Source organism: Mytilus californianus, unplaced genomic scaffold (assembly GCF_021869535.1).
Source record: "Mytilus californianus isolate M0D057914Y unplaced genomic scaffold, xbMytCali1.0.p SCAF_4, whole genome shotgun sequence".
Taxonomy (NCBI): Eukaryota; Metazoa; Mollusca; class Bivalvia; order Mytilida; family Mytilidae; genus Mytilus; species Mytilus californianus.
Window position 1 is genome coordinate 13086083 of NW_026262690.1, and position 27725 is coordinate 13113807.

The window sequence follows — 27725 nt, forward strand, 5'->3', positions numbered from 1 at the left end:
TCACCAGGTCTAACGAAATGGATCTTAATATTAATTTAATACATATATATATATATATATATATATATCTATATATATATATATATATATATAAGTCTAGACGATACTAATATAAGATGGTATTATGCGAAGATGTTGTTATTAAATCGTGTTGACAAATATTTCGGCTAAACAAATAGCCTTCCTCAGTGTCAATAATTTTAACAATTCAAAATATATCGAAATACCCTTTCGATTCCTAACATCACTGAAGAGACATTAATTGTCGAAATCCGGATATGGTGTACTAATTTTTGCACCTTTTGTTTGCGGTATACCATCTTTTCCGCAAGTTTATTGTTTTCTGTTTGGTATTTAATTATTAGTTAAGATCCATTTTGTTACATCTGGTGATCCGTTTATTTGGCAATCGCCAATGGCAGTCAGCAGGGTTTAAGAACATCCGTTGTTCGACCTGCTAGTCAAATGCGTTTTGTTAAAATATATTTTTGCACTATTTTGGTCTTTTGGAAAATGTTGCATATTTTTTGCATGCACACGTATAAAAATTGCGGTTTTTATCTAACGCAAATATAGGTTTGAACGTTGTTTTCAATTTAGACTTGTTTATATATATATATATATATATATATATATATATATATATATATATATATATATATATATATATATATATGTGTGTGTGTGTGTGTGTGTGTGTATGTGTTTGTGAGTGTATTTTTAAAACTGAATGATTTGGCAAAGTTCTTCGTGAAAAATTCGTCTTACGTATTTGGAAAGAGAAAGCGCTTACCTTGAATTTGTTTCTCATACGAGCCATTTTCAAATATATTTTGTTAGATTTAGGTTCTAACATTTTATTAAAGCTTGTTTCTAAACAGAAGACTAACATATAGATGGGTAAAGTTGCTAAAAATCGCAATATTGACAGATTTTGCATAGTGTAAGCATTTAATAATGTATAAGAAAGACATTATTTACGAAAAACAAATCCTCTTTGATGGAAACTATTTAATTTCTTTCGGATATAACTTAATTCTTTTGCATAGCGACGTGTGTCGATGAAATTCATATAAAAACATGTAAATTGTGTAATGTTCGTATCAAAATAGCTATAGTAGCATTGAGTAGCGTTGAATAACATTTGATGTTATTAAAATATGTGAACTTGTTGAAAAAGTAGGGAAATCGACATTACCTCTTTTACAGAATCATATATTGTTATTTGATAACATGATTGATTTCCGTTAAAAATACTTATAAAAAAGCCGTAGTTGTTATTACATTTTTTTTTATTAAGAAATACAAAGCGTACAGAATGTGAACTAAATATTCAAACTTTAAATGGGTATATGTAAGTTATATAGACTACAGAATTACATATGTTGTATATATTATTTTCATATAATGTATGATAAAGGCTATGAGTTATGTATAGAATTGAAATTGAATATGATGTGTACTTGTAAAGGGCCATGCCAAAAATAAGAAACTATAGCGAATACTCTTAAATGTATATAAAATATTGTAAACCCACAAATTAGGAAATATTACAGCTTTCATTTTCGCAGACTACTGATTGAAAATATCGATACAATAACGCTATTAAAGTTGTGCTAAAATTATGGTTTGTTGATTTATAATAAAAAAAAAACATTTTAAAGCAATAAAGTTGATGGCAATGACTGCACAAATGATGAAAAAAATGTACACTGTTTATAATACTGCTGGTCGTTTATCATACTTGATTGATATCAAATTTAAATCACGTGGAGTACAATTGTTTTTATATCATATAGATATACAGATAACTTATATAATTGTGTCATTTTAAGCAAATATCACTATTTTTCTCGTCGAATTCGTTTTTCCATATACTGTACGTTATCCTATATTCAAATGTTTGCTCTCTGGGTATATATTGAACCGATCAGTACATTTTTCACTGATGTTACTGAATAGCTAATCCTATCAAAACATTATTATTTGCCAACAACTTGATACGCTGATATCGAAACACTGTCAGTGTTAGGTATTCATTACATTTTTGGTTCATCAAATGAACAAACAGACAACGTTGACTACCGTTATTTACAGAGTATAATTGCTATAATCAATTCTTATTCGTTCGCAGGTTCATCAAAAACGTCATTTTCTACTTGTCTAACTTTATACTCGGCTAGCACATAGAACATGATAGCAATTACAAGGACAATCATAAGCATGTAGAGTTTTCCTTCTACACACATGAAAGTTCCTGACAAGAAGGCAAACATCAATCCAAACGCCTGAAGCATCCTGTAATTAGCAAACGCTATGTCCGCTTCTTCAACACATGTGATACAAATCAAAGCTGCAAATAAACATTGTAATAATATATAATGTATCAGTTTTATTGTGTAAAAGATTATAACATGAAAACCATCTATATTTTTTATTCATACCAGGTTTAAACATTTACAAAGATGCAGTAAATTCCAAATCATGTCAGTACTGATTTTTTTGTATAGTAAATTGATGATAATCGTTTAAAGTAAACGACTGTTGTTTTCAATATTTTGTGTTTTGTATAAATGTATTGACTCCAAAGACAGATAAAACAAACCATATTAGATACATCTGTTGTAAAATGAATTTGTCTAAATATGCCTTTAAATTGATAAAAATGATACAAAACATGTATTGTGATTCATTATTGACGAAATATAAACAGCAATAATTGTAATGTGAATTGATTTATTCAGGAATAAAATATGTTCAATTGGACATGCAACATGTTTCCATGACAACTAAAAGTCGGCGTCATGTACATTTTTATAAACGAATTTATCTATTTGATGTTGCCTTTGAACAATTAAGAAAAGAGTATCATTTCAACTAATGCTTTTGAAACATCATACAATGGTTTTTATTATTGACCCACGTATCGCTGATGAGCTGTGTTAAAACGAAAAAGATTACAAACTGATTCAATTATATTTCCATTGGATCGTTTTTCTAAAGTATTACTTGAAACCATCGGCTTTTTGTATCACAATGTTGTTTTTTAATTGTGTTTCCACAGATTTTCGATTCTATGATAAAAAGTAAAATCACAAAAATACTGAACTCCGAGGAAAATTCAATCGGAAAGTCCCTAATCACATGGCAAAATCAAATGACAAAACACATCAAACGAATGGACAACAACTGTCATATTCCTGACTTGGTACAGGCATTTTCAAATGTAGAAAATGGTGGATTGAACCTGGTTTTATAGCGCTAAACCTCTCACTTGTAGGACAGTCTTATCAAATTTCGTTATATTTACAACGATGCGTGAACAAAACAGACATTATAAATAAAATAGTCAAAATATGGGTACAGCAGTCATCACTGTGTTACAATATCAAAACAAACAATTATTTACAAAAAAAGCACAAAAGCATCTATCAAATTAAGACCCACATTCATTGCTTCGCGTGTCTGACGTCAGAAAATGTAAACGTCACATAAGAAAAAAGTTTGTCATTCAATGTCTATTCAAAACAATTTTATAATTTCACATGGGGAATGTTGGTATACTGGGTTAAAAAATCAAAAGTTATGTTAGAATTAATTTCAGAAATAGACCGAGATTTATAATTGTCCAGAAGTTATTCAGAACCCTTAAGAATCCACATATGGTAAATACCACTACGCGAGTAAAATAAATTTGTCGTTTGTCGTTCAAAGTATTTTCAAATTTATAATAGAACAATAACATAATGACATATAATAGAACAATAACATAATGACGGGATCTTTTAAAGTACAGAGTCACGTTATAAGAACCACAGAAACACAAAAAGTCGCATATACAAAACACACCAGTAAAAATTAAGGATAATACAAACACATAGACGGGATGTATAAGTACCTAGCCACGTCAAATGGATATCACAGAAAACAAACCAAACAGTAAAAGTAATATTAATAATAGAACAAAGACAAATGAAAGAACAATATTACACGTTGTTAAGATGATAAACAACGTCAGTATGCAGAATCTATACTTCAAGACCATCATGTATTGTTTGTGAAGTTGATACGGAATATTTATCAACAAGGTCTTGGTACCTTCCGATGAACTTTTTTAGAAAAAGGACGAGACGTTCTTTGACATACCCCTGGTTCATCAACTTTCTGCTCAGACACTGGTGACGTTTTACAAAGTCTGAGTAAGAGCTGCAAGCTCTTGAATATCGAATAAGTTGGGAAATGTATATCCCATATGCAGGTGAAGTTGGTATATTGCTACTAAGGTGGGGGAAATTTATAATTTTAAAATTAAAATCGTCTCGTTTGTCATAGATTCTGGTACTGAGATGACTGTGTATGTCAAATTCGAGATATAAGTCTAAAAATGAGGCGGAGGAAGCCGTGTCTGTTGTTTCTTTAATTTCTAGTTCTGGGGGATATATTAATGGAACCCAATCAGAAAAGTTCGGATTGTTAATGGAAAGAACATCATCAATATATCTAAAAGTGAAATTAAATAATCTGGCTTCTTTGATCTTCTTGTTTTTGACAAGTGTCTGAAGGAACTCCGATTCATATGAAAATAAGAAGAGGTCGGCAAGGAGAGGCGCACAGTTCGTTCCCATAGGAATGCCGACAATTTGTTGAAAAAGTCTACCTCCAAATTCAACAAATATGTTGTCGATAAGAAACTCCAGCATACTGATCACTTGTTCTTCTGTGTAGCATGTTTTACCCTTTTGTTCACTATTAACAAAATATGCCTTATGATATCCCAAAGTAATAAATTTATAGCGTATGCTACCATTTTTATGATGAAAGGCATTGTGGATTATTTCTTTCAAGCGATTTTTCAATTTCACATGGGGAATGGTGGTATACAGGGTTGAAAAATCAAAAGTTTTGATAGAACTAATCTCAGAAAAAGACCGAGATTTAAAATTATCTAGAAGTTCTTTAGAATTTTTAAGAATCCACATATGGTTAATACCACTACGCGAGTAAACAGTTTCACAGTATTTCTGAAGACCCTCTTTCACTGCGGACAGAATTTTAGTCAATCTAATGGACAATTCTTTAGTGGAACATGCAGATGAGCCGGCAATGTACCGTTGTTTGTAAGGAATTTTGTGGAGCTTAGGTATCCAATACAAAAAAGGTAAGTCCTCCGATTTGGTGTTCAATGTAATGTTCATTGAAGCCATGAAGGACTTATGATTTGCTAAAATCTCATCCTTGTCAAATGATATGTCTTTGTATGTGGGATTACCTGAGTGCTCATTTATTCCTAATTCTTTTACAAGACATTCGTAGTAATACGATTTACATATAAAGACAATATTATTTGAAGCTTTGTCCGCAGGAACAACAACATACTTATCATGAAGAGATGATAGACATTTCACGGCCTCTTTGTCTCTGAAAACGGACTTAGGTCGATCATTCACACAGTTTTTCAACTTATGAATGCGACGTTTTATCAGAGACCTGATAGTTTTGACCCATTCTGACAAAGTGTCCAGTTCAACTTCTTCTCGTTTAGCCCATGCTCTGGCGTAGTCCTCAATGGAATCCATAATTATTTTGAAGTTATGGTTCCAATTGATGTGTTGGGGTTCTCTAAACTTAGGGCCATGAGAAATCACCTTTCGGAGATTTTCATGTTGAATTATGTTTAGATCCCCAGTTATAACATGACCAGAGGGGCTGTAATTATAAGGCGAGTGGGAACAGTCACATGTCGGTGGGTTTTTGAGGTATTGTTCTAAGTCAAGGTCCTGCAATGCTTGTTTATAGTTAAATACTTTAGGTGCAATGGTTTTGGTGTAACTGTAGGATACAATAGGAACAGACTGATTTTGAAAGTAATTATATTTTTGTGAACAAATGACGTAATTTTGCAATAAACAGATTATGATATCTCCGCTGTAGGATGGTAACATTTATTTCATTTGTTTCTACTGTCATGAATAAAGACGGTTATATATGATGCATGTATTTAGTTCAAGGGCATGAATGACAGTATACCACGATGCATTGTAGTCAACAATGAACAATAAAAGTTGAACAATAAAAGCTCATAATACATTGCACAGTCTTCCAATGTAGCATTTTTGAGAATCTTTTGTTACATTATGAAGAAAATCAATTTTATACATTTTCCAAATAATTTCGATATGAAATAAGGAAACAAATATATATTATTCCATAAATAATATGAAGTTTTGTTGTAAGTTTTTTTTATACTTTTTTAAATGAAATGTACAAAAACTGTGTACTAAGGGTATCAATATAAGAACCGTAAGACCCATTAACACAAAAAAAATATATGAAAAGTGTTATATGTCAAGCTCTAAATTATACCTGTTTTTGACCAGCTGAGACTTAGTATTATAGAGACTATACAGTTTTCCGATATCAGCATTTTCAAAAATATACCACTATGATATAATAAAAAAAAAGACAAGTGGCTATTTGAGAATCACTTCTGAACCATTCTAGATTTCAGAATGATGAATTTAACATTAAAAAACAATTTGAAGATTGATATACATACATGCCATATAAAACCACGACAACAACACTTTATATTTAATGCGTCCGAAATGTTTTTTCTAAATTAAACTTCATCAACAACAATCAAATCCGAGTATTTGAAAGGCAAGGATGCATAAGAACAGAAACAATTAAAGAGCTTATGAATAAAAGGACATAAACTAATAGCCAAACTAGGGTCAACTTCTTTTGAGGGAGTTGAAACCTTAGTTTCTTAACAATTTCTAAATTTTCAAATGGACAATTTATGAAAGGTTTATTGTAAATTATATCAAAACAGAAGTAGTGACCATAGAGATTATGATACCCTCGGAAACTGATAGTCCACCATCGACCCAGTGGTGTAAAAAATGAAAACAACACTTTATAAATTTAAAGCGTCCGAAGGCGCTTTTCTGGATTTACCTACATCAGGAACGCTAAAAACCAAATATGTTGAAAGCCAAGTATGTATAAGAACCGAAACAGGTGACGAGCTATATAACCAAAAAAGGGCCTTATTTGATAACCAAATCCAAATAAGGTCAACTTTGCCTGAAGGAGTTGACATATAATTATGTCATATTGGGGATATTTGTGGAGCGGGATCTGTTTGCCCTTCCGGAGCACCTGAGATCACCCCCAGTTTTTGGTGGGGTTCGTGTTGCTCAGTCTTTAGTTTTCTATGTTGTGTTTTGTGTACTATTGTTTGTCTGTTGGTCTTCTATTTTTTTTGTGTGTTTGTTTTTTGTTTTCGAATTAACTAAATTTCACATTGTTGTTTTTCACATGGCTTTATATAAATAAATGACAAGACATTATTGATGGCACACAGGAGCCTACAATGCACTGTTTGTCGTTGGTTACTGTCTATTTTTTATTGTTCTGTCATAAATTAGGCTGATGGTATTTTGTTTGAATTGTTTCACATTATGTCATGTCGGAGCCTTTTATCGCAGACTATCATTATGGTTTTGCTCATTGTTGAAGGCCGTACTGTGAGCTATGAATGCAAAAATCAACGTAATTTGGATTCTGTAAGATTGATGTCTGATCAGCGATCATACATCATCTCATTGCTTTCTATACCAAATCCTGACTTGCACATGATAAACAAAATCAATGGAATAATATTTTAATTGCTATTCACAATGAGGACTTCAACAAAATATAACACCAACAAAAATTTTAAGAAAGTCGAGTATGAGTGATTTCTTCGCTTAATGTAATGTCGATATCACAACTCCAAGGTAGTATATCATATATTTGATGATACAGCTCACAGCAAAGGAACATGTGTCTGTTTTGTATATTTCTATATCATAATGAGGAGATGTGGTATGAATGCCCACGAGACAACTATCTACCTGGGTTTTAATTTGGAAGATATAAGCAATTATAGGTCACCGCACGGCATTCAACAATGAAAAAAAACCCATACAGCTCTAAAAGGCCCAGACATGGAAAATGTGAAACAATGCACACAAGCAATTTAAAGACAGAATTCATAAAAATCTGTATGTACTAACCTTTCAGCCGAATCAGTTTGAATAAATAAACAGACACATCCGTTTGGTTGCTAATTCCAAGTTCAGGCTACTAGAACTAAAATGACTGAATACCATGGGAAGTTTGACGCGCTATAACATAACTTTCATTTGAACGTAACTGTGCCAACGGTTCAGAATACATATGTTCTCAATGGGATATTTTTAGAGATTTTCCATAAAAGTAGCTGGTTAATACGGATTATTTTATAGAATATACATTTGGACCTTGACGCAAGGAAAATGATTAATCTACTAATATATGACAGTACGATTCTTTTCGTTAGGTTTTGGGGTTTTCTTTTGTTATGTCCTGTAATCATATTTCAGTTTTGTTTGTGTGCATATCCTAAAAAGGCTTACATTTCTACTTGTACAAACTTACTGTTGCATTGAGTTTGCCATACAGCGTCACATACTCCCCACGAGGCTGCTAATAGAAAGTGAATGTGCTTCGATTGATCTGGAATCCATATAAGAAAACCTATCATTATACCCATATGAATAATTCCACCGATGGCAAACACAACCTCTCTCGGTATATGTTTGGCACAGATAGCAACAACTATTGCTCCGAGCACGTTGGCAGCACCCATTACAATCATTGAGTAGCCAACATACTTCTCTCCTAGTGCACACGTCACATATGCCTGCAAAGATATGTGCATAAGTATTTAAAATTTTAAAACACATCGATAGAAGCATGCAAAACATACAAAACAAAAATAATATAAACAAGGACTAGTCTACGTTCCCTTTCAACTGGAACACAAATCAATATCTGAAAATCCCAATACCCTCAAAATTTCAAGTACAAACATTTAATGACGTGGAAAGAATCATATATAGCGGCTACAATGTAAAGAACCGTTAATTAGGTATTTTACATTTTGATACGGATAGCTGCGAGTCACAATATAAAGGTTTTTGTAAGATGGTGCAGCAAGCAAAGAACAAGTCCAAAAGGCTTCATGTTGTGTCGAGTAGTATGGTATTTTACTAAATCAACCTGATGAAAATCTGACAATCGATTTATCAAAACATTTTCTGTGTTTTCCATGATAGAAACCAGTTTTTTCACCATCTATCTGGAAGGATATATATTGACTAGGTGTGTAGATAAACTGAAAGCTTTAAGAGAGTAGAGGTTTATCTTGTGTTACCGTCAACCTTTGTAAAATGTATCGAGAAACTATAGTACAGATGGCAATGTTTTTGATTGAACTATATTGGTGAGATAATGTTATGCGCTGCATTGGTAAGTAAGACAATCAATTCCACTTTTAACGATTTACCTGATTGAAATCAGCAAACACAAATCCTTGCTGCAAGCCACTAAAAATAAGAAGTGGAATCAGCAGACGAAATGTTTTGTGTGTTGTCAGCAAAGTCACGTGCTGGACAAAAATCTAAAAATAAAAATATCGCGGAATTTGAAGAAAGCTTCTCTTAATTGTAAACCAAGTTTAATTTAGACAGTTTATTAAAAAGCCTGTCCTTTTTTTTAATTTCTGTTATTTCAACAACATGAATTGCCTGATCTGATGAACTATAACGACTCCAAAAATTGCTGAATGTATTTTTAACTAATTGAGTAAGACCAGCTCCGTAGTCAGTGTTTTGGTACTGATATGATTTATAATATTATCATACCTTTCTTAAAGTCTCTGTTTGAAAATTAAGAAACTGTTCCGATATTGATAACATTAACGGTACAAATGTTAAAGCACCAGATGCACATTTCGACAATCAATGTCTCTTCAGTGATGCTCATGGCACATTTTTTTGAAAATCCAAAACCTTAATTGTTGAAGACCTGATAAAACCAAACAGAACAAATAGTAAAGCTAAAGGTTACAATTCCTTCAAGCCAAGTTGAACCTGATGTAATGGCTATTTTTTTAATGTCCTTTCTGATAATACAGCTCCTACATTTTGTTCGTGTAATACACCATCAGCGTTCACATTGTTAGGTTTGATCATTCCTGATGAAGGAAATCTAAAATTGCACTTCGGACGCACCAAATTTATAAAGTGCTATTCACAGGGTCGATACCTGTGCTAGTGTAATGCTAGTCCCCGAGAATATCATCGGCCTAGTAGTCATTTTGTCGAAATGACATGATTCATAACATAACTTTCTCAAATTTTCAAATGAAATATATAAAAATTATTAAAAAACTTGCAAAGTATACCTTAAGTATCTTTTTATTTCCCTTTTGATCATATAGCCCCTCCTGTATTGGAGTATTTATACATCCCGTGCTTTAGATTTAAGAGTGTTCGTAATGAAGGTTAACCCGGAAAAGAGCTTCCGACGCATCAAATGTATAAAGTTTAATTTCTTTTTTTAAAAACAAAACTTAAGCATGTAACATCGATGGAAGGTGTCAATAAAATGCATAAATTTGATCTAAGTATCAGTCGAGTGATGGGGAGAATATATTGAATGATAAGATAAACTACAATCAACGTTTGACGTTATTTGATATGTTTTTGAAGCAAACATGAGGAGTAATATCAATCAAAAACAGTTGAATCATTCATACTTTTCTATCATAGAAATATAGAAATTTCTATTTAAAAAAAATAACTAATTAGTACATCATGTTTAACAACAACTTATACCAATCTTAACCTATGAAAAAATGTTAATACCAATTAAACAACAATATATTTATCAATCAAGGCGATACATCATGAACCTGATGTTCAGTGGTTGTCGTTTGTTGATGTGGTTCATAAGTGTTTCTCCTTTTTTTATATAGATTAGACCGTTGGTTTTCCTGTTTGAATGGTTTTACACTAGTCATTTTTGGGGCCCTTTATATCTTGCTGTTCGGTGTGAGCCAAGGCTCTGTGTTGAATGCCGTACTTTGACCTATAATGGTTTAATTTTACAAATTGTGCCTTGGATGAAGAGTTGTCTCATTGGCATTCATATCACATCTTCTTATATCTATTGAAATAGTAATCCGGTCGAATGCATACTTTTTTTTCTCTTTAAAGTTTGTATCAAGTTTTGGATTGTCAAAAAATATTTTATTTTGAAATTTCTTCAAATATTTTTTAATATTCTGGCGCTCAAAGTTTGAAATAGATTACCAAGTTCAAAATCGTCAGTTAGTTCTTTCGTTATTCAAGTAAAGGTGCTTTGGTCACATCTAGGATTTATTTAGGTATAGATAGTAACAACCCTTCATCACTTTGGAACTTTTCTCTCAAGTCAATTATATCAGAAGATATGGTGCACTTTTTCTATTCTTATATGATGGAGTCTTCCCTAATTATTGGTAGGCGTCACTCATCATATCAACATGACCGCCATATGTTTTATATACAGTTCCATGTTATAGAATTTATGGGTTTAACTAACTGATTATCAATAGGATTATTTGAAAAACATAGTATTACATTGTAATTGGATATGTTTGTAAACACTTTTTGATCTCTACTCTGTTCATGGTAATTTACTTTGAAGCGTTGTGTTAGAATTATGTATATTGGATATTGCGCCATTATGTATATTGACAGTGGAGATGATTATGCAACATTTGCGGCGTTTCATTTTTCGGAAGAAAAAAAATATTTGATTTAAAAAATGAATAATATATGCTAGGGATACTATAGCCAAGCTGAATAAGTAGATTATTCAAACTTTCAATTGAAAAGAAGCTCTTAGTATAATTGCACGAATAATATTAATTGTTGTTCGCTTACATAAGTGGCAAATATTATTTACACGAATTATATAACTCAAGTAATATTCTAATAATTCACTGACATTGCTTCAATTGCATGGACCCTAAATTTACTATTGGTTTGCTTTACCACATCTTTATACTTTATACTTTTTTAATGGTTATCGGTTGTCTTTTTAAGTTTTCTGCAAATAGAATTGTATTGCCTTATTTCATAAATACAATTTAAAAACCATATTTGTTTCCTTGGATTGTTGATTGAGAACACATAATTTTCTCGCATCGTTAGGTTTGGCGTCTTGTAATTTCCATATGTTTGGTAAATACACATTCTAGATTAAACAATTAATGAAATTGTATAGATTTAATCTAAAGTTATATTAGAAATGAACACTTAGGTCTATTCATTACCTGACGTCCTGTTTTTTCTGGATCTATTCTAGCACCAATTCTATCCAAGCAGAAGAAAATAAGGCAAAATCCCATAAAAGCAATTACTAAATAGGCACACATCAGCTTCCATATCACCGGAAAACTATCCAGACCTTCAAATAGAAGAGCATTTATACAAAGAGAAACATATAACTATAAATACCTTCAAATATAAGATCAGTTATCCAAAGAGTAACATTTTTCACATTTCATTTATTACTAAAACGAAACAAAAACAAAAACCTATATTATTTAGACAGGCAAACCGTTGCTATTACGCATACACATAATGACTGCATTAATTCTTTTGATTTTTTTATATTGCAATTTCTGATGAATTTTTGCAAAATACGATGTCATACATGTAAATGTTCATGATCAATGACGTCACACGAATCGCCAACTATGTTGGTTTGTTTATGTTTGCTTTTTTTTCTGTTTAGTCTAATATTATAATTTATGGTATCAATGACACAGCAACCCATCATATAATAAATGAAGAATGTGTCCATGGGACACAAATGATGTCCCCGCTTGCGTATAACGTATAAAGGGACATAACTCAAGACAGTAAAAGTGACGCCAACCAAATATGGATTTGAACTGAGTTTTGTGGTAATGAGCATTGTGTATCAGTTTCAACATTTTGTTGAGGCAAACTTAAGTTAGAGAAAGTAACACGAAAAATTCAGCATGTTTGAGGTAATAAACATTATAAATCATCTCCAAGGAATAATAAAGTTAAGTTTCATAACATTTGGTTGAGGCAAACTAAAGTAAGAAAACGGAAATCAATTTCGGGACGTATGGAAGGACGAACAGACGGACAAGGGAAACACTTAATGCCCCTCCCCGGCGGAGGCATAAAAAACAAAAGACACTTAGAGATCAAAATACGGGCTTCCAGTGTAAGTATCATAACCTGATGTTAATGTCTATAAATTGCCCATGAGTCGTTCCACGTTTCTTTCTTTATAAGGACACAGTTTAGATATAAGTAAGACAACTGCAGACGTAGTTCTTAAAGTTAGATAGGCAGGCTTAATTGAAACGGTTTCAACTAGTTGTTATACTCAACTCAGGCCATATTGGTCTAGATCGGTAAAACATCACTGTTTATTAAATTCTCCATATTTCCACAATAAAGTCGTATATTTGTGATATTTTAAGGTAAAGGATTATTTTATCATACACGAGTATATGGTGTAAAATATTTCTACTGATCAAAAAGTACATTTCTAAAAATCTGAGACGCGAATGCAAACATGCACGCATCCAGACATATACAACCAACCGAGAAATGTAAATACCTTTAGAAAATCAAATGGAGTATTATCATCATAAAAAAGGCAAATAAAAGGAAAGAAAGATATCGAGTTTACTCTGAAGATCAGCATCAGGAATTCTAATAACAAGGTGTACAATTTGAACATCGGATTTAGTTACAGATGTTTCATGTGGACGAATTTCATTGATATATTTAAAAACGCATGGCTTTGTTTCAGAAAGAATAAGTCGACTAAACAATGATTTCTGTGCAATGAATTTGTCTATATTGGCTATATTGTTCTAAAGAATTATTGGTATTGATAATGTCGTTAACGAGGAATGGCATCGCGGAAATTACCCGGTATGCCCATATTGTTTCTTAAAAGTATATGTTTTTGTCTTTTTTGTGTGTCATGTCTGAGCAGTGGCATCGTCTGAATACCCAGCATGACCATATTGTTTATTATAGATTAATCTGTCTATTGTATTCTGAAGAGAAACACTTCATTAAATATCGACAGTAATAATGCTTTCGACAGCGAAATCTTTATCTTATGTCTCCAAATAGACACTAACGTATATCGATTAACACTCCAATCAACATTTCGTTTGTGTATAATCAATGGATTTAGTTTTTCTTTTTATTGTATATATAGAACATATTTTTTTCTTCTTTTGTAATGTAAAGAGCCGTTATCGAAATGTCGAATAGGTTTTATCACGTCTGAGAAATGAGGCGATTGGCAAAATGGAAAAATTTCACACCACAAGAAACTAAATCAAATCACGCGCTGTCAGACAATCGATTTGAAAGTGTCGTCTGCTAGAAGTATCAAATCATTAAGAACTTAATACTAATGTCCATCAGACTGTAGGTGCCGAAGTCAAACGGTTGCCCTATTTATGATATACATGTATAACGCTTTTTTCTAAAATCTGTCTAAGTATGCTTAACACCATTATAACCATGTGACATTTTCAGAACGATAACAAACTCTTATATCAAATCATGTGAATTGTTTCAATTTAGGTGGGAGTATGAATGATCTGAAACATCACGATTCTTTAAAAACTACATCTTAATCAAATTTAATAACTTTATTATTCCTTGGAGATGATTTTAAAGTGCCCTCCTTTTATAACCTTTATCAATGATTCATAGTATTTTCACATTCTAGTTCTAAGATATATGAGCTATGCCTTTTATTCATTCTGTAATTGCTGGCTTCTTGATTCTTGAAAAAAAATATTTTCATTAAAGATTGAGTTTTTTGATAACACAAGGAGTTACCTTTTCCATTCTTAACTTCAAATTAAACTGTTATCGTTATCTTCAAATGAAAGTAAAACGTAATGTCCATAACGAAAATGCCAAGACAGCCAAATATGGATAAAACATCAAGAGATGTAATGTCTAACCTAAGAGAGCCCAAGTGGGATAAATACACTTAGAGCTGTAATGTCGAAAAATTGAAAATTACACTTTATAAATTTGGTGCACTAGAAGCGCTTTCCTGAATTTACCGTCATCACGAACATTCAAACCGAAAAATTTGAAAACAAAGAATGTGCAAAAACCTCAATACGTGAGGAAAATGTTACCAAAAGAAACTAAAGAGAATAGACAAATGCACTCAAAGTCAACTTTGCCTGTCGTAGTTGGAACCTTCGTTTCTAATGAATTTCTCAGTTAACCAACAGAGCATTTTAGAATAGTTTGTTATAAATCATACCAGTACCGTCTACTGAACTATTGATACTCTCAAGGACAAACAGTCCACCAGCAGTGGAATCGACCCAGTGCTAGAAAAGTCAAATTTCCTCTTCAGACTTTGATGCATCCGAAACATCTTGATGTACCATAATAAGGTTCATCCAAACACAAAAATTTGATAGCCAAGGATGTTTAACCTGAATCCATAAGAAAACCGTGGACAGCCAAAGTGTGATAATACATAAGGAGTTGTGGAGCCAAAACCGTGGAAAGCCAACGTGTGATAATACATAAGAGATGCGGAGCCAAAGTGTGATAATAGATAAGAAGTTGTAAAGTTAAAAACCAAATCAAGGACAACCAAAGTATGATAATACATATAAGCTGTAAAGCCAGAAATCAAAGACAACCAAAATGTGATAATACAAATAAGCTCAAAAGCAAAATATCAAGGGAACCAAAGTGTGATATTACACAAGAAGCTGAAAAGCCAAAAATCGAGGACAACCAAAATATTATAATACATGATGAACTGTCAATCCAAAACAAAGAAGAACCAAAGTACTAAAATACACATGGGGCTGTTAAGCTTAACATGGGAGAGCCAAAGTACTAAAATACACATGAAGCTGTAAAGCTTAACCTAGAAGAGCCAAAGGACTAAAATACACATGACGCTGTAAAGCTTTACCTACAAAAGCCAAAGTACTGAAATACACATGTTGCTGCAAAGCTTAACTTAAAAGAGCCAAAGTTATAAAATACACATAGGGATGTAAAGCTTAACCTGGGAGCGCCAAAGTGCGATAATACATGATGTGATGTACTGTAAAGCCAAAAACTAAGGGAAACAAAGTAGGTTAATACATAAGGAGTTGTGGAGCCAAAAACTAGGAGAGCCAAAGTTTTGTAATGCATAAGAAGCTGTAGAGTTAAAATCTAAAAGAATCAAATTGTGATAAATCATATGGAGCTGTAATGACGAAACATAAAGAAATTCAATAATAAATGCGGAGTTGTAAATCCAAAACAAGAAGAGCCAAAGTGATAAAATATACACGGGGCTATTAAGCTTAACATAGAAGAGCCGAAGAGCTAAAATATGCATAGGGCTGTAAAGCTTAATATAGGAGAGACAATGTGCGATAATACACGATGAACTGTAAAGCCAAAACCTAGGGGAAACAAAGTATGCTAATACATAAGAAGATGTGGAGCCAAAACCTAGGAGAGCTAAAGTATGATAATACATAAGAAGCTGTAAGGTCAAAAACCAATGCAAGGACAACCAAAGTATGATTATACATATAAGCTGTAAAGCCAAAAATCAATGACATCCAAATGTGATAATATAAAAAAGCTGTAGAGCCAAAAATCAAGGGAACCAAAGTGTGAATATAATTAATACACATAAGCTGTAAAGCAAAAAATCAGGGACACCAAAATGTGATAAATACGTAAGCTGTAAGGCCAAAAAATCAAGGACAACCAAAGTATTTTAATACATATAAGCTGTAAAGCCAAAAATCAAGTACAACCAAAGTGTGATGATACATATAAGCTGTAGAGCCAAAAATAAAGGACAACCAAAGTGTGATAATACATATAAGCTGTAAAGCCAAAAATCACGTACAACCAAAATGTGACAAACACATAAGCTGTAAAGCTGTAAAGTTGTGCAGTCCTAGGTAAAGCCAAATCCATCATTTAACTAGATGCGCTACAGTCCCTTTTTAATTAACAGAATGTTTTAGAAATGTGTACAGATACGTATATAAGTATAATTAATACTAAGTCTTGATAATTCAGTTCTTATAGAGGGGTACGGAATATATGAAGAAGATAGAGACCTAGGTAATAAGCCTGATAAAACAGATTATACCATGACCAAAAAGAAAAACGATGAAAAGACAAACAACAGTCAAGAAAACACTATATAGAAATCTACAAATTGAGCAAATAGAACCCAATCAAAAAACGGAACAGACTCAGGTGTTCCGGAAAAGTCCGCAATTCCCGCTTTACCTGTGACACCTAGGGTGTTTCTCTTGTTAAAATACATTGGTGTGTCAAATCCAATTTTTCAAAACTTTACAATCAGGAGATAACAATATCGTGTTCAAAGATGTGCAAGGGTCAATTATTGATATCTTGGTAGAAAAATTAAGTTTCCTTTTGACGCTTAGAACACCTTAGCTCAGCCATTAACGGATATGCAGCCATCCAATCTAAACCTGATGATATTTTATCTTCAAATAAAAAAATACTATTCTAATGCAACTGAGAGAAAACACCGCTAAAATCAGTACCGCGACTGCTACGCTGTCTTGCAAATTTTCAGATCATATTCGTGGAATTGATGCACTGAAACTTTAGCGTTATCTAATGGAAATGCTACATTAGACTAGAGGATGGATGAATGCCTCCTTGTCCGAAAAAATCATCAAAATAAAAAAACGAAACAGTTTTCCAGGACAAAGGATAAATAAAAGAAAGAGCACAAAATACAACATCTTAAACTGAAGCAAAAGAAACCCGAAAAATCCCTTTTAAATAAAACTAGGGTTTCATTAGTGCAACCGTCGTAAAGTTTATATCAGTGATGTCACAATCCAGAAAAGAGAACAAGTTTAGTTTATGACAAGTGGAACATATCCATGGTCACCTGTGGTAAATATATTCCATAACGATCAACTGAATCATGCTGGCGTCCGTAAATTAAGGCGACATTAGTTCAACGATGCTCAAATCTCGTAAATCGATTAAAAACCTCAAGGTAATAAACAAAATATTTGAAAATGAGTTGATCCAACAATACATGATAATACAATATCTTAGGAGAAGTTATATACATGTAATTAGTTTAAAAGTAGGTTTCCATCTGCTTTGGTAGTCTATGTTTTAATATTGCCCAGATGTGTAGTCCAAATTTGGGGTAAAACTTGATAATTTGTTTTCTTCGTAAGATACAGAATGATCAACTTCAACATAATCAAAGACAATTTTAAAATATCAGATTCTGCATCAACATAACACTTGGAATAACTGTTTTATATTCCAACACTTACCAAATACATTCTTGAATTTAGAGCTAAATTATGTATCCAATTATAGAAGCGCTGTTCCTTTGCTTTTTTATTTCGTTAAATACAGAATGATTAGCTTCATCATAATAAAAGACAATTTCAAAATATCAGATTCTGCATCAACATAACACTTGGAATAACTGTTTTATATTCCAACACTTACCAAATACATTCTTGAATTTAGAGCTAAAATATGCATCCAATTATAGAAGCGCTGTTCCTTTGCTTTTTTATTTTGTTAAATAAGTTTTTGATTTTTAAAAGAGAGGCGAAAGATACAAGAGCGACATTCAAACTCATAAGTTGAAATTTAAGGGACAACGCCATGGCAAAATTACGAAAAACGACCAAAAAACAAACAACAGAATACAACATAGAAAACTAGAGACTGAGCAACACGAACCCGACCAAAAACCGGGGATAATCTCAGGTGCTCCGGAAGGTAAGCAGATCCTGCTCCACATATGACACCCATCGTGTTGCTTGTATCAGTACAAAACCGGTGATGAGTTTGATTCGGTAGGTCTCATTCGAAGAAAGGAAGACGCGATTGTGGTAACGACAATTAGAACATATCCGTCGGCATCTATGAAATAGATATTCCATAACGATCAACCAACTCTCAAACTAAAATTTTCGAAGTGATGATTTCAAGTTCATATCTTGTAACTCTTGGTTTAATAGTTTCCTTGTGAGCAGCAACCCTCTATCAAGGAAATCATGATAGGAAATGCACATTCAGGAATATCGTATCAACTGGGAGATAAATACTCCATATGCAGGCTCTGCTGAAATGTTTCTGCATAGAAATGAAAAGTTCATAATTGGAAAGCTCTTTTGTCGTACAGTTTTGTTCTCACCCGACGCTCATTGTTAATTTCTAGATGTAAGTCGAGATATGAGTGCGACTTAACTGTATCCGTTGTATCCTTTATTTCAAGTTCGATGGAATAGATACGTTCAAATCATTTACCAAATTTTGAATTATTTAGTGAGAAGACATCATCTATATAGTGAAAAATAAAGGCCAAGGACATCACTAGTTTCTTTTCATTCTTCCTAAGAAGCTCCTGTTAGAAGTCAGCTTCATATGAATAAAGCAAAAGGTTGGCAAGAAGATGAACACAGTTCTTCCTATGGGAATGCCGATTGTTTGTCCTCCAAACGTAACAAATATGTCGTCAGTCAAGAAATCAAGCATCTAGATAATGTCAGAGGGATTTTTTTACAAAGTACTATTAAACGTTATCCCCCTAAAACATGATACTTGTGTTTACGTTATTCTTTCTTTATTTTGAAACAAAGCAGGACCAATTCTTTCAATTTGTCTATTAATATAAAAATAAGGAGATGTTGTATGATTGCCAATGAGACAATTATCCACCTTAGTTTAAATGACGAAGACAAATATACAATATGAGTACATTGCCGGAAATCATAAAATTTATTTGTACGAACTTTAGAAACAGGACTTTAGACCCTTAACCTGTGACAGTGGTGTTACAGCACAACATACAAACAAACTGTACAAATCAGTTGGAAATGGCTTAACTCAATAAATCGGTACTAAGCACAAATAAACCAATATACACAAAGCATCGATATGAGCGTACTCGAAGTTATTGAAAGCTAGTTCAAAGCCAATTCCAACTTATAAATAAATCATGTTTTCCCAGACTAAAGGATTTGGAAAAGTACAATGTTTTGATTCTTATGACGACTTAAAAACCCATATCCCTTCTTTTTTTATTCGTTTAATAAAAAGTATCACATAAAATGTCAGTTTTAGACAGAAAATAAAACTGTTGAATTAAACTAGTAGTATTTAATTCCGAAATAAAGAAGCGATAAATACAAAAGGGGACATTGAAAACCCACAAATCGATGAAAAACTTACAACGCCATTACAAAAAAACACAAACGAAAAACGACAAAAATAACAAATAATTCCAATTATTTGAGGTGATTTTAGATAAATGATAGCTGATCACTGAATTGAAAGATGAACATTTGTAGTTGCCTCAGTCAGAAATATAGACGGAGAATTAATAACATTTGGGAATTTCATCAGGTTAAATATGAGCGTTATTAAGGTGTAATTTTACATTAAAGAAAGGTGAGTTTTGAGGTAAATGTACAAAGAAAGAAAGTGTTATGGTCATCGAAGGATTTCCCAGAGGCGCTTCGATATAGTGTAAACGATCAATAATTCATTAAGTAACCATAACATAGGTGTCATTTACAGTTCGGCTAACAACAAAATTCTTCACACGGATTAATAAAGAAGGTGGTGTAGTTCTGAAACAACATTTACAAGATATACATTAACAGTGAGAGGCTCACACACGGTTATTAAGTAGGTGACATCCATATCTCTTAGAAATTCTACTTGTTTTCTTTTATGACACATGAGATTCAAGTTTTTGGGGGTAAATTTCAATTTCTATCATTAAGTATAAGTGAAGATTTGTGGTAACCATATGTTGATATAGCGATAATTTTGTATTTACACCATCCCCGGCTTTCTAGTAAGACTGTAGATCTTTCAAGTTGATTATAGGAAGATGCTGGCTTTGTTTCCTAATTAATCCTCAAAGGATATGGAACTGTTTCTCAATAATGGAAAACTATCAATTGGATACGAAACTATACTCCAGGGTATAAAGTTATACAAAACTATCGTCACCAGATACCATCTTGTTAAACAACATTATTCAACCGTAGGATTAAATTGCGTTTCTGCGGCCGTCAGTTTTCATTGTAAATACATTTTTATAGATCTTTTTTGTTCATATAAAATTTTAATATAACTTAAATCAGCTCTTAAATTGATTATCTACAGATAGTGAAGCTCTTGCTAGTGACTTCAAATATCATATTCCTTGGAATGCGGACAGATCTATTAAGTTTGAAGTACAAGAATACCCAAATGAAAAATCAATACCAAGATGTCGAATAAATTCTAATGCAATGCCAAAATTTAACAATTCAAATTATGTAACAGATATATTAAAATCTACTAAACTTGAAAAATCAATTCAATACAAAACATTTGCAGTTAGAATGGTGTAGAGGTTATATTTTATAGAAGATGACAATAACAATAATCAAATAACCAAAAGTACTGTCGGAAGAGAACTCTTGAGAGGATACCCCCTCACCCCAAAAAAAAAAAAAAAAAAAATCAAGAATGTCGCAAATGGTCACAATGATAGAAATTATTTAGTGTTAAAAAATTAAAGGCATCTAATTCATTCAGACCTACAACACTGATCCTGTCGTGATCTTGCTGGTCTTATCTCTTTCTGTCCTTTTCTTTTTATCATGTTCAACCTTAGTGACTCAACAACTTAAACCATCGACTACTTCTCAAAAAGGAGACTTAACAAAACTAAATATGTAAAATATGAAAGTCAAAGCTTTATTTGATATAAATGACTTATTTAAAGGATGACCACGATTTAAATGGAAAAGGTCCTCTGCTTCTGCCAATTTATGTTCTGTGTTTTGCATCAGCTTGATTTGGATACCAATTATCTTCTTGATCATTTTTAGTAGGTGTTCTTTATTCAAACTTTAGTATTAATACTCTTCCAAGTATAAGTGAATTATGGTACTCTTTCATAAGTGATTTCCCCCTTATACTTAAAAGTACATTGATTCTAAAATGTGATCTGGCATATCAGCTATGTCAGATCTCTTTTTTTCTAATCAGCTACCTCAATTTAAGTTACATAACTTTATCTACTAATTATTTTTTCTCTTCCGCTTTTCGTAGATTTGAACAAACATTCAGAACAATTTAACCACATGAATTATCCAGTATTCCGTCTAGCGATGTTCTCCAAGAATGATATAGATTTTCTCGTACTACAGAGTAATTTAAATCATAGAATAAAATCAATAAAATATACAGTTGAAACAGACATATTATGTTACTGTCAGCTGTAGCAGAAATCATAACACACTGTCATGTTAACGCTAATATGTTGGCGAATTTATCATTCTTTAAATATACATACTATAGTTTTTAAATATTCTTTACCTATTATTGTTTCTTGCTTTTATATACTTTAAATTCAAACATAGATATTTTGTTAAGAACATTGTTTTGTTTTCTCATAAGGCATAAATTCAGTCAAAAGAGAAATAGTTACACAATTATGATTCATTGATGTTGGATTATACGTTCAAAGCAACTCTGAAATTAATTCGCAAATATTGTAGTATTTAAGATATTCTTCTACATAAGGAAATGCATGTACCAAGTCAGGAATATGACAAGTGTTTTCCATTCGTTTGATGTGTTTGAGCTTTTTATTTTGCCATTTAATAAGGACTTTCCGTTCTAAATTTTCCTTGGAGTTCGGTATTGTTGTTATTTTACTTTTTAAAAAGGTAAACATGTTAAATGTAAAGTAAAAGTTAATATTGCCAGAATTTTTTTGAAACTAGCCGTTGATGGCAAAAACAGGAAAAAGTTTCGTAATGAAACCAGAAACAAATTATACCATAGACCATAATAACATTAACGGTACAAATTGTATTGCACCAGATGCGAATTTCGACGATTACAGGTCTATAAACCTAATACAAACAAACGTTGAAAAGCTTATAAACCAAACAAATGACCAAAAAGCCAAACAAAACTTATATTTACATTTTTACATATATTTTCGGCTGCAATCGGGCCTTCGATATTTGGAATATCATATGTGTTGTGTTTCCATATTTATCATGTTAACCCAAATAAGACCACAGCTTAGCTTAACAATTACACCAGAAAAGATTTTTTGATAAATTTAGAACAAACATCATGGGGCAATAAAAACATGTCGAAGAAAAACACATAAATGAAAAAACACAAAAAAATGAGCAAACACATTCCCATAGGAATTTTCTGTTGAAAACTACTTTAAGAAATATAAGAAATATACTATAATAAAAAAAGGTTTGTGTTTGAATCATTCTTTTTTTAAATATAATTTGTCCCTTCCTAAAACATAACAATTACTGTATTTGTATTTGTATATTAATTTGCTACTATTTTGTACGAAGAGAGTTGGACTAATCTTCGACCTACCTTTAAGTTGAGAATGAAGAATATTGGAAAAATGTCCATCATGAGACGGACTGAGTTTGCATGTAATCACATCCAATTTAAAAGTTTTGTTTCCATATATTGATTCAATTGAATCAGTATGCGCGTGTTTGCATCATTGCAGGTTTTCGATATACTTTTCCTGTTGAGGAAATTTCTTTGTTATTAAACATCTGATAATTTAAAGTTGTTGTGCATTCAATAGTTTTTAATTTGCCTTGAATTTACGAGGATACTTGAAATACAAGATTTTTTATATAACTCTTCCTGGCAAAATTGGTCATTTATTTAATTATAACCCAAGTCCAATAGTCGGCCGAGTGTTCGTTTGGCGAGGCGCATCATAGATGCATGCATAGCCTGTCGAAAAACCCGGTCTTGTTCCGTTTTGTCGTTCATGCTTGTCCCTCGGGTTTTTTCTCTGGTATATTATAAAAAATGGATCTGCGAGTTTTGAACATTGGTACCCTACTGTTACCTCTCAATCGTCATATAATAGGGGAAGAGATCTAAGTTGAAAGCACTGGCTAAGATAGAGACAAAAAAGTTCCGGGTCTGTTATTTTAAGTGATCTGTAATTTTAATGTGCAAGTGATGATTATTTGATATTTTCAATTGAAGAGAAGAAAGAATTTTGAATTCGATCATTGTTCCGGAAAGAAGTTATTGGTGTGGCTCATAAGTTTCTTATTGTTGGTAACTTAGATCTAAAAATATCAAAACAAAATTTTTTGAGCATTTTGATAAACAAAAAATCAGGTAGCACGTTGCTTTTATTTAACGAGCTGTCACTAATTCAAAATAATTATCAACTAGATCAACTAGATAAGAAATTTCCTGTTGCACTACTCCAGCTTATTTAAGCTCTTGGTTGGCTTTTTTTTAAGAAGGTATCTTGATTGTATAGGGCAACTTCCTAAAGTCAGGAAATCGTTACCTGGTTAACATGTGCCTCAGCTAGTTTTCATGTAACCAACCCACAAAAACATTAGGGCTAAACCAGAATGCAAAGAATGTGTGTGTAAGAAAAACATAATAATTTCTGAATTGGCCTTATACGGAAATCTCTATATGATGATATTATGTAAATCGACTGCAAACAAAATATCTGAACATTGATGAATTTTGTACATTGAAAATGTCTAAAAAATTATAATTTTATTTTAAAAAATCTGACTTTTCAATATTTCAGTATTTTTAAGTCCAGTTCAGATGATAAAGACATTATTTAGTCAAAAATGCATTTACTAGCAAAAGGATCGTGGTCGGGCAACTCTACAATCGACAGTGATATTAAAGAAGTAGTGACTATTATTTCATAGGCCGGTGTATGAGACATTATTTTCTACACAATTAAATGAGAGTGGAAAAAAAACTCGCCTAATACAATGAAGTTTACTTTTATTATGCAAGCATACCGATAAGAGAAAATTATTTTTTGGTTATTAAAACAACACATTGAAATTTCAAACACATCTAAATTTATCGGATCCGTTAAACACCTAAATAAAAAATATATGTACCCAACAGTTACAGTAAAAACACATGTAGCATAGACCTTATTGCTATTTATTCCAATCCGGATAAGTTCTGAAATTAAAATAACTTTTTCATGACGTCACAAAGCAGTTGAAGCTAACTAGGACGTATATAGTGCACAAAACTTTCCAAAGAGACATCGTAAACACTTCAAAAAAACATTCTTATGACTTTAATTGGTCTTTACAAAACTTGGTTTATTAACTATAAAAATTTCAAAATGTTTGTTTTCTAAACTTTTCCTCCCTCAGCTCACTACTGATGACCTTTGTTTTTGGAACACTTGACCCCAGCAGGAAGTTGTCTAAGAAACTGTTTTATCCGAATTGGACTGAATAGCGGTAAAAAAGACCCATTGGTGGCCTTCAGCTGTTGTCTGCTCTATGGTCGGGTTGTTGTCTCTTTGACACATTCCCCATTTCCATTCTCAATTTTATTTGTTCTTAAGAAGATTCGGTTTTTTTTGTGCGCTTGGTCAAATAATATATTCATGCCATACATACAATTTAATGATATATTAATACGTATTTTCATACGTGAAATAAAAGAATAAAGGAGTGTTAGAAAAATACTTACCAGTCTTCTGTTCTGATTCTATTATGATACAAGGATAAAGAACTCCACATGGTTTAGTGTCAATAGTGACGTCAGAATAGTTTGAATCTGTCATCTGACCGTAATCTAGGTCCAGTGTCGCCGGTACTTCAAAATACTGAAATATCAATGACGACAATAGGTTCCCCCAAATATGTGTTGTCTGAAAACAAGCTAAAAATATGCCATGAAATCTAAACACTTGTTTATCTAAACCGTTACGCGTAATTTTCGAGGAATCAAAAGCTAATTTTAGAACATAAGAAACCTCAGCCGTCCATAGTATTCCTTGTCCGCAACCACAGAATACTGCAGAGGGAATCAGTGTGTAAAACTTTGGATAGATATTAGCACCGGTCCAAATCAGAAAACTACACATACCACAAACAATGGCCCATTTAGCAGATACTTTGTTGATCATGCTAGGAGCCCACAAACAGGTCAAGAACATGGTCCCGTGTAAACATGCCATTGATATAATGCCTAGGTGATTCTTTGTATTAATGGAAGACTGTAAGTTTTGGATTGCTCTGAATGCTGAAAATAGCATTATAAAACTAATACATAAAAACACTAAATTCTTTCTAAATGTAAACACCACTACAGATGGCACATTGCTACTTAGCTCAGACACGGGTGTTTCAGTTTCTCGTTGTAATTCGTTAACATTGTTACCATGCATGTTCATGGGTGTACCGGAAGTAATAATTTCATTCGCTTTTTCGTCGTTCTTTGGTGCTTCTGAAACGCATACCGAAAGTGGTTCGCATTTCGATGTTCTCTCAGCAATAACTGTTTTAAGTTCACTGATATGCTCTTTTGAATGTCTGGGTACAATATCAACATTTACTTTTGGAATGTTATTTCCTATGATAGGTTCCCTAACTTGTTGTAGTGTTACCGAATTTTCATCACTTTTTAGTGCATTTAAGTAACTTTCTTTTCGATTTCTTCTGTTTGTTACTAATCCTTCAATAAAATCCGACTGCTCCTCTGGGTCACTTGTACTTTTTCGAACAGCATATCTGTAACTTTCTGTTCTTTGTCGGCCATATTGACCTAAGTATGCTAGTTCAGTCTGTGTTGCATATGTATAACTAGGCCGCCTTGGCCTAAATAATCCAAACCCTTTGCCAAGCCCACTAATATCAAATGGCGATAAAGTCGACATTTTACGTTATTGAATCCTCAAAACTATTTCTACCGACATTTAATTTGACACGCAATTACAAATCACAGTAAAGGCAATTGCATTTTATAAATATCATGTAGACCGAACATACATATGAGTAGCAAATGATGTTTTTACTCAGCAATTACTTCTAATTTTAAGAATGAATCATTCTGCAGACGAATACAACAACAATTCCTCCATTACTCCCAATAGAGTCATCACCATGTGAAATTTCAAATGACAGGCGATGGTGATATCGACATTGAAAAGGATTACCATAGAAGAGACAATCATACTATGTATAACATCAGCAAATGATTTTAAATATGGTCTGTTATAATGTTGTTAGAATGGTTGATGTTAATCGTTCAACAGAAATATCAATAACCTCACTCTACAAGATGTCAATACTTTACTGTAGCTACAGACAGTATTCCAGATATGGTCGTTTTTTATTTCATTATCTATTTGATGCCGTAAACACACTCATTAAATAATCCTTCTATATTTTATATTGTCTTCAGGAGCTTTAACTTCTCGATTAAAAATAGTTTTCAACAGATAAACATACAAACTTCAACAGAAAACACATTAAATTAAGTTGTATAGCATTCCTTAATACATGCAATGAACACAAAACATAACTATTTTTAAAACGCGCTAAAGAATGTCTATTACACAACTCTTCTCAAAGTGTTCTTAAAAACATGTCCGTTTCACAACTGTTCTTAAAACATGTCCGTTACACAACTGTTCTTAAAACATGTCCGTTACACAACTGTTTACATGTGTATACATGAAATCCTAAAAACGGATAGATAAATGGCATTTTTATTCAGTCTTTACAATAAATGAATGTCTGATTGACACAAAAAGTCAGCCTCATAGTCTGAGTTGTTATTCACTTATCATGCCGTAGGCCTTACTTCATTTAAAAGTCTTTTTTTTCTTTCCTCCAGGTTACTGATTCATTACGTAAGAAATGTCACTTCGCAAACTTCATATTTCATTGAAACTGAGACAATATTTAAAAT

At 32.3% G+C, this 27725-nt stretch overlaps 1 protein-coding gene across 1 annotated transcript; it reads right to left on the bottom strand.

Moving 5' to 3' along the window:
• Positions 1-1280: 1280 nt before the first annotated feature.
• LOC127737488 (protein unc-93 homolog A-like) lies at positions 1281-27683 on the bottom strand. Its single transcript, XM_052248222.1, has 5 exons — positions 25500-27683; positions 12194-12327; positions 9377-9490; positions 8467-8731; positions 1281-2353 (listed from the first exon to the last, which is right to left on the bottom strand). Exons 1-5 carry the CDS (start codon positions 26686-26688, stop codon positions 2121-2123), a joined length of 1935 nt encoding a protein of 644 aa, XP_052104182.1. The 5' UTR covers positions 26689-27683; the 3' UTR covers positions 1281-2120.
• Positions 27684-27725: the final 42 nt, after the last annotated feature.

Bases quoted from the DNA above. Each gene is read 5' to 3' on its own strand.
- LOC127737488 (XM_052248222.1), bottom strand. From the start codon at position 26,688: ATGTCGACTTTATCGCCATTTGATATTAGTGGGCTTGGCAAAGGGTTT. The intron at 12,328-25,499 runs GTAAGTATTTTT...TTCTATTTGAAG, and splicing joins AGAATCAGAACAGAAGACTG to GTCTGGATAGTTTTCCGGTG. The intron at 2,354-8,466 runs GTAAGTTTGTAC...GTTTATTTGCAG, and splicing joins ATGGCAAACTCAATGCAACA to CTTTGATTTGTATCACATGT.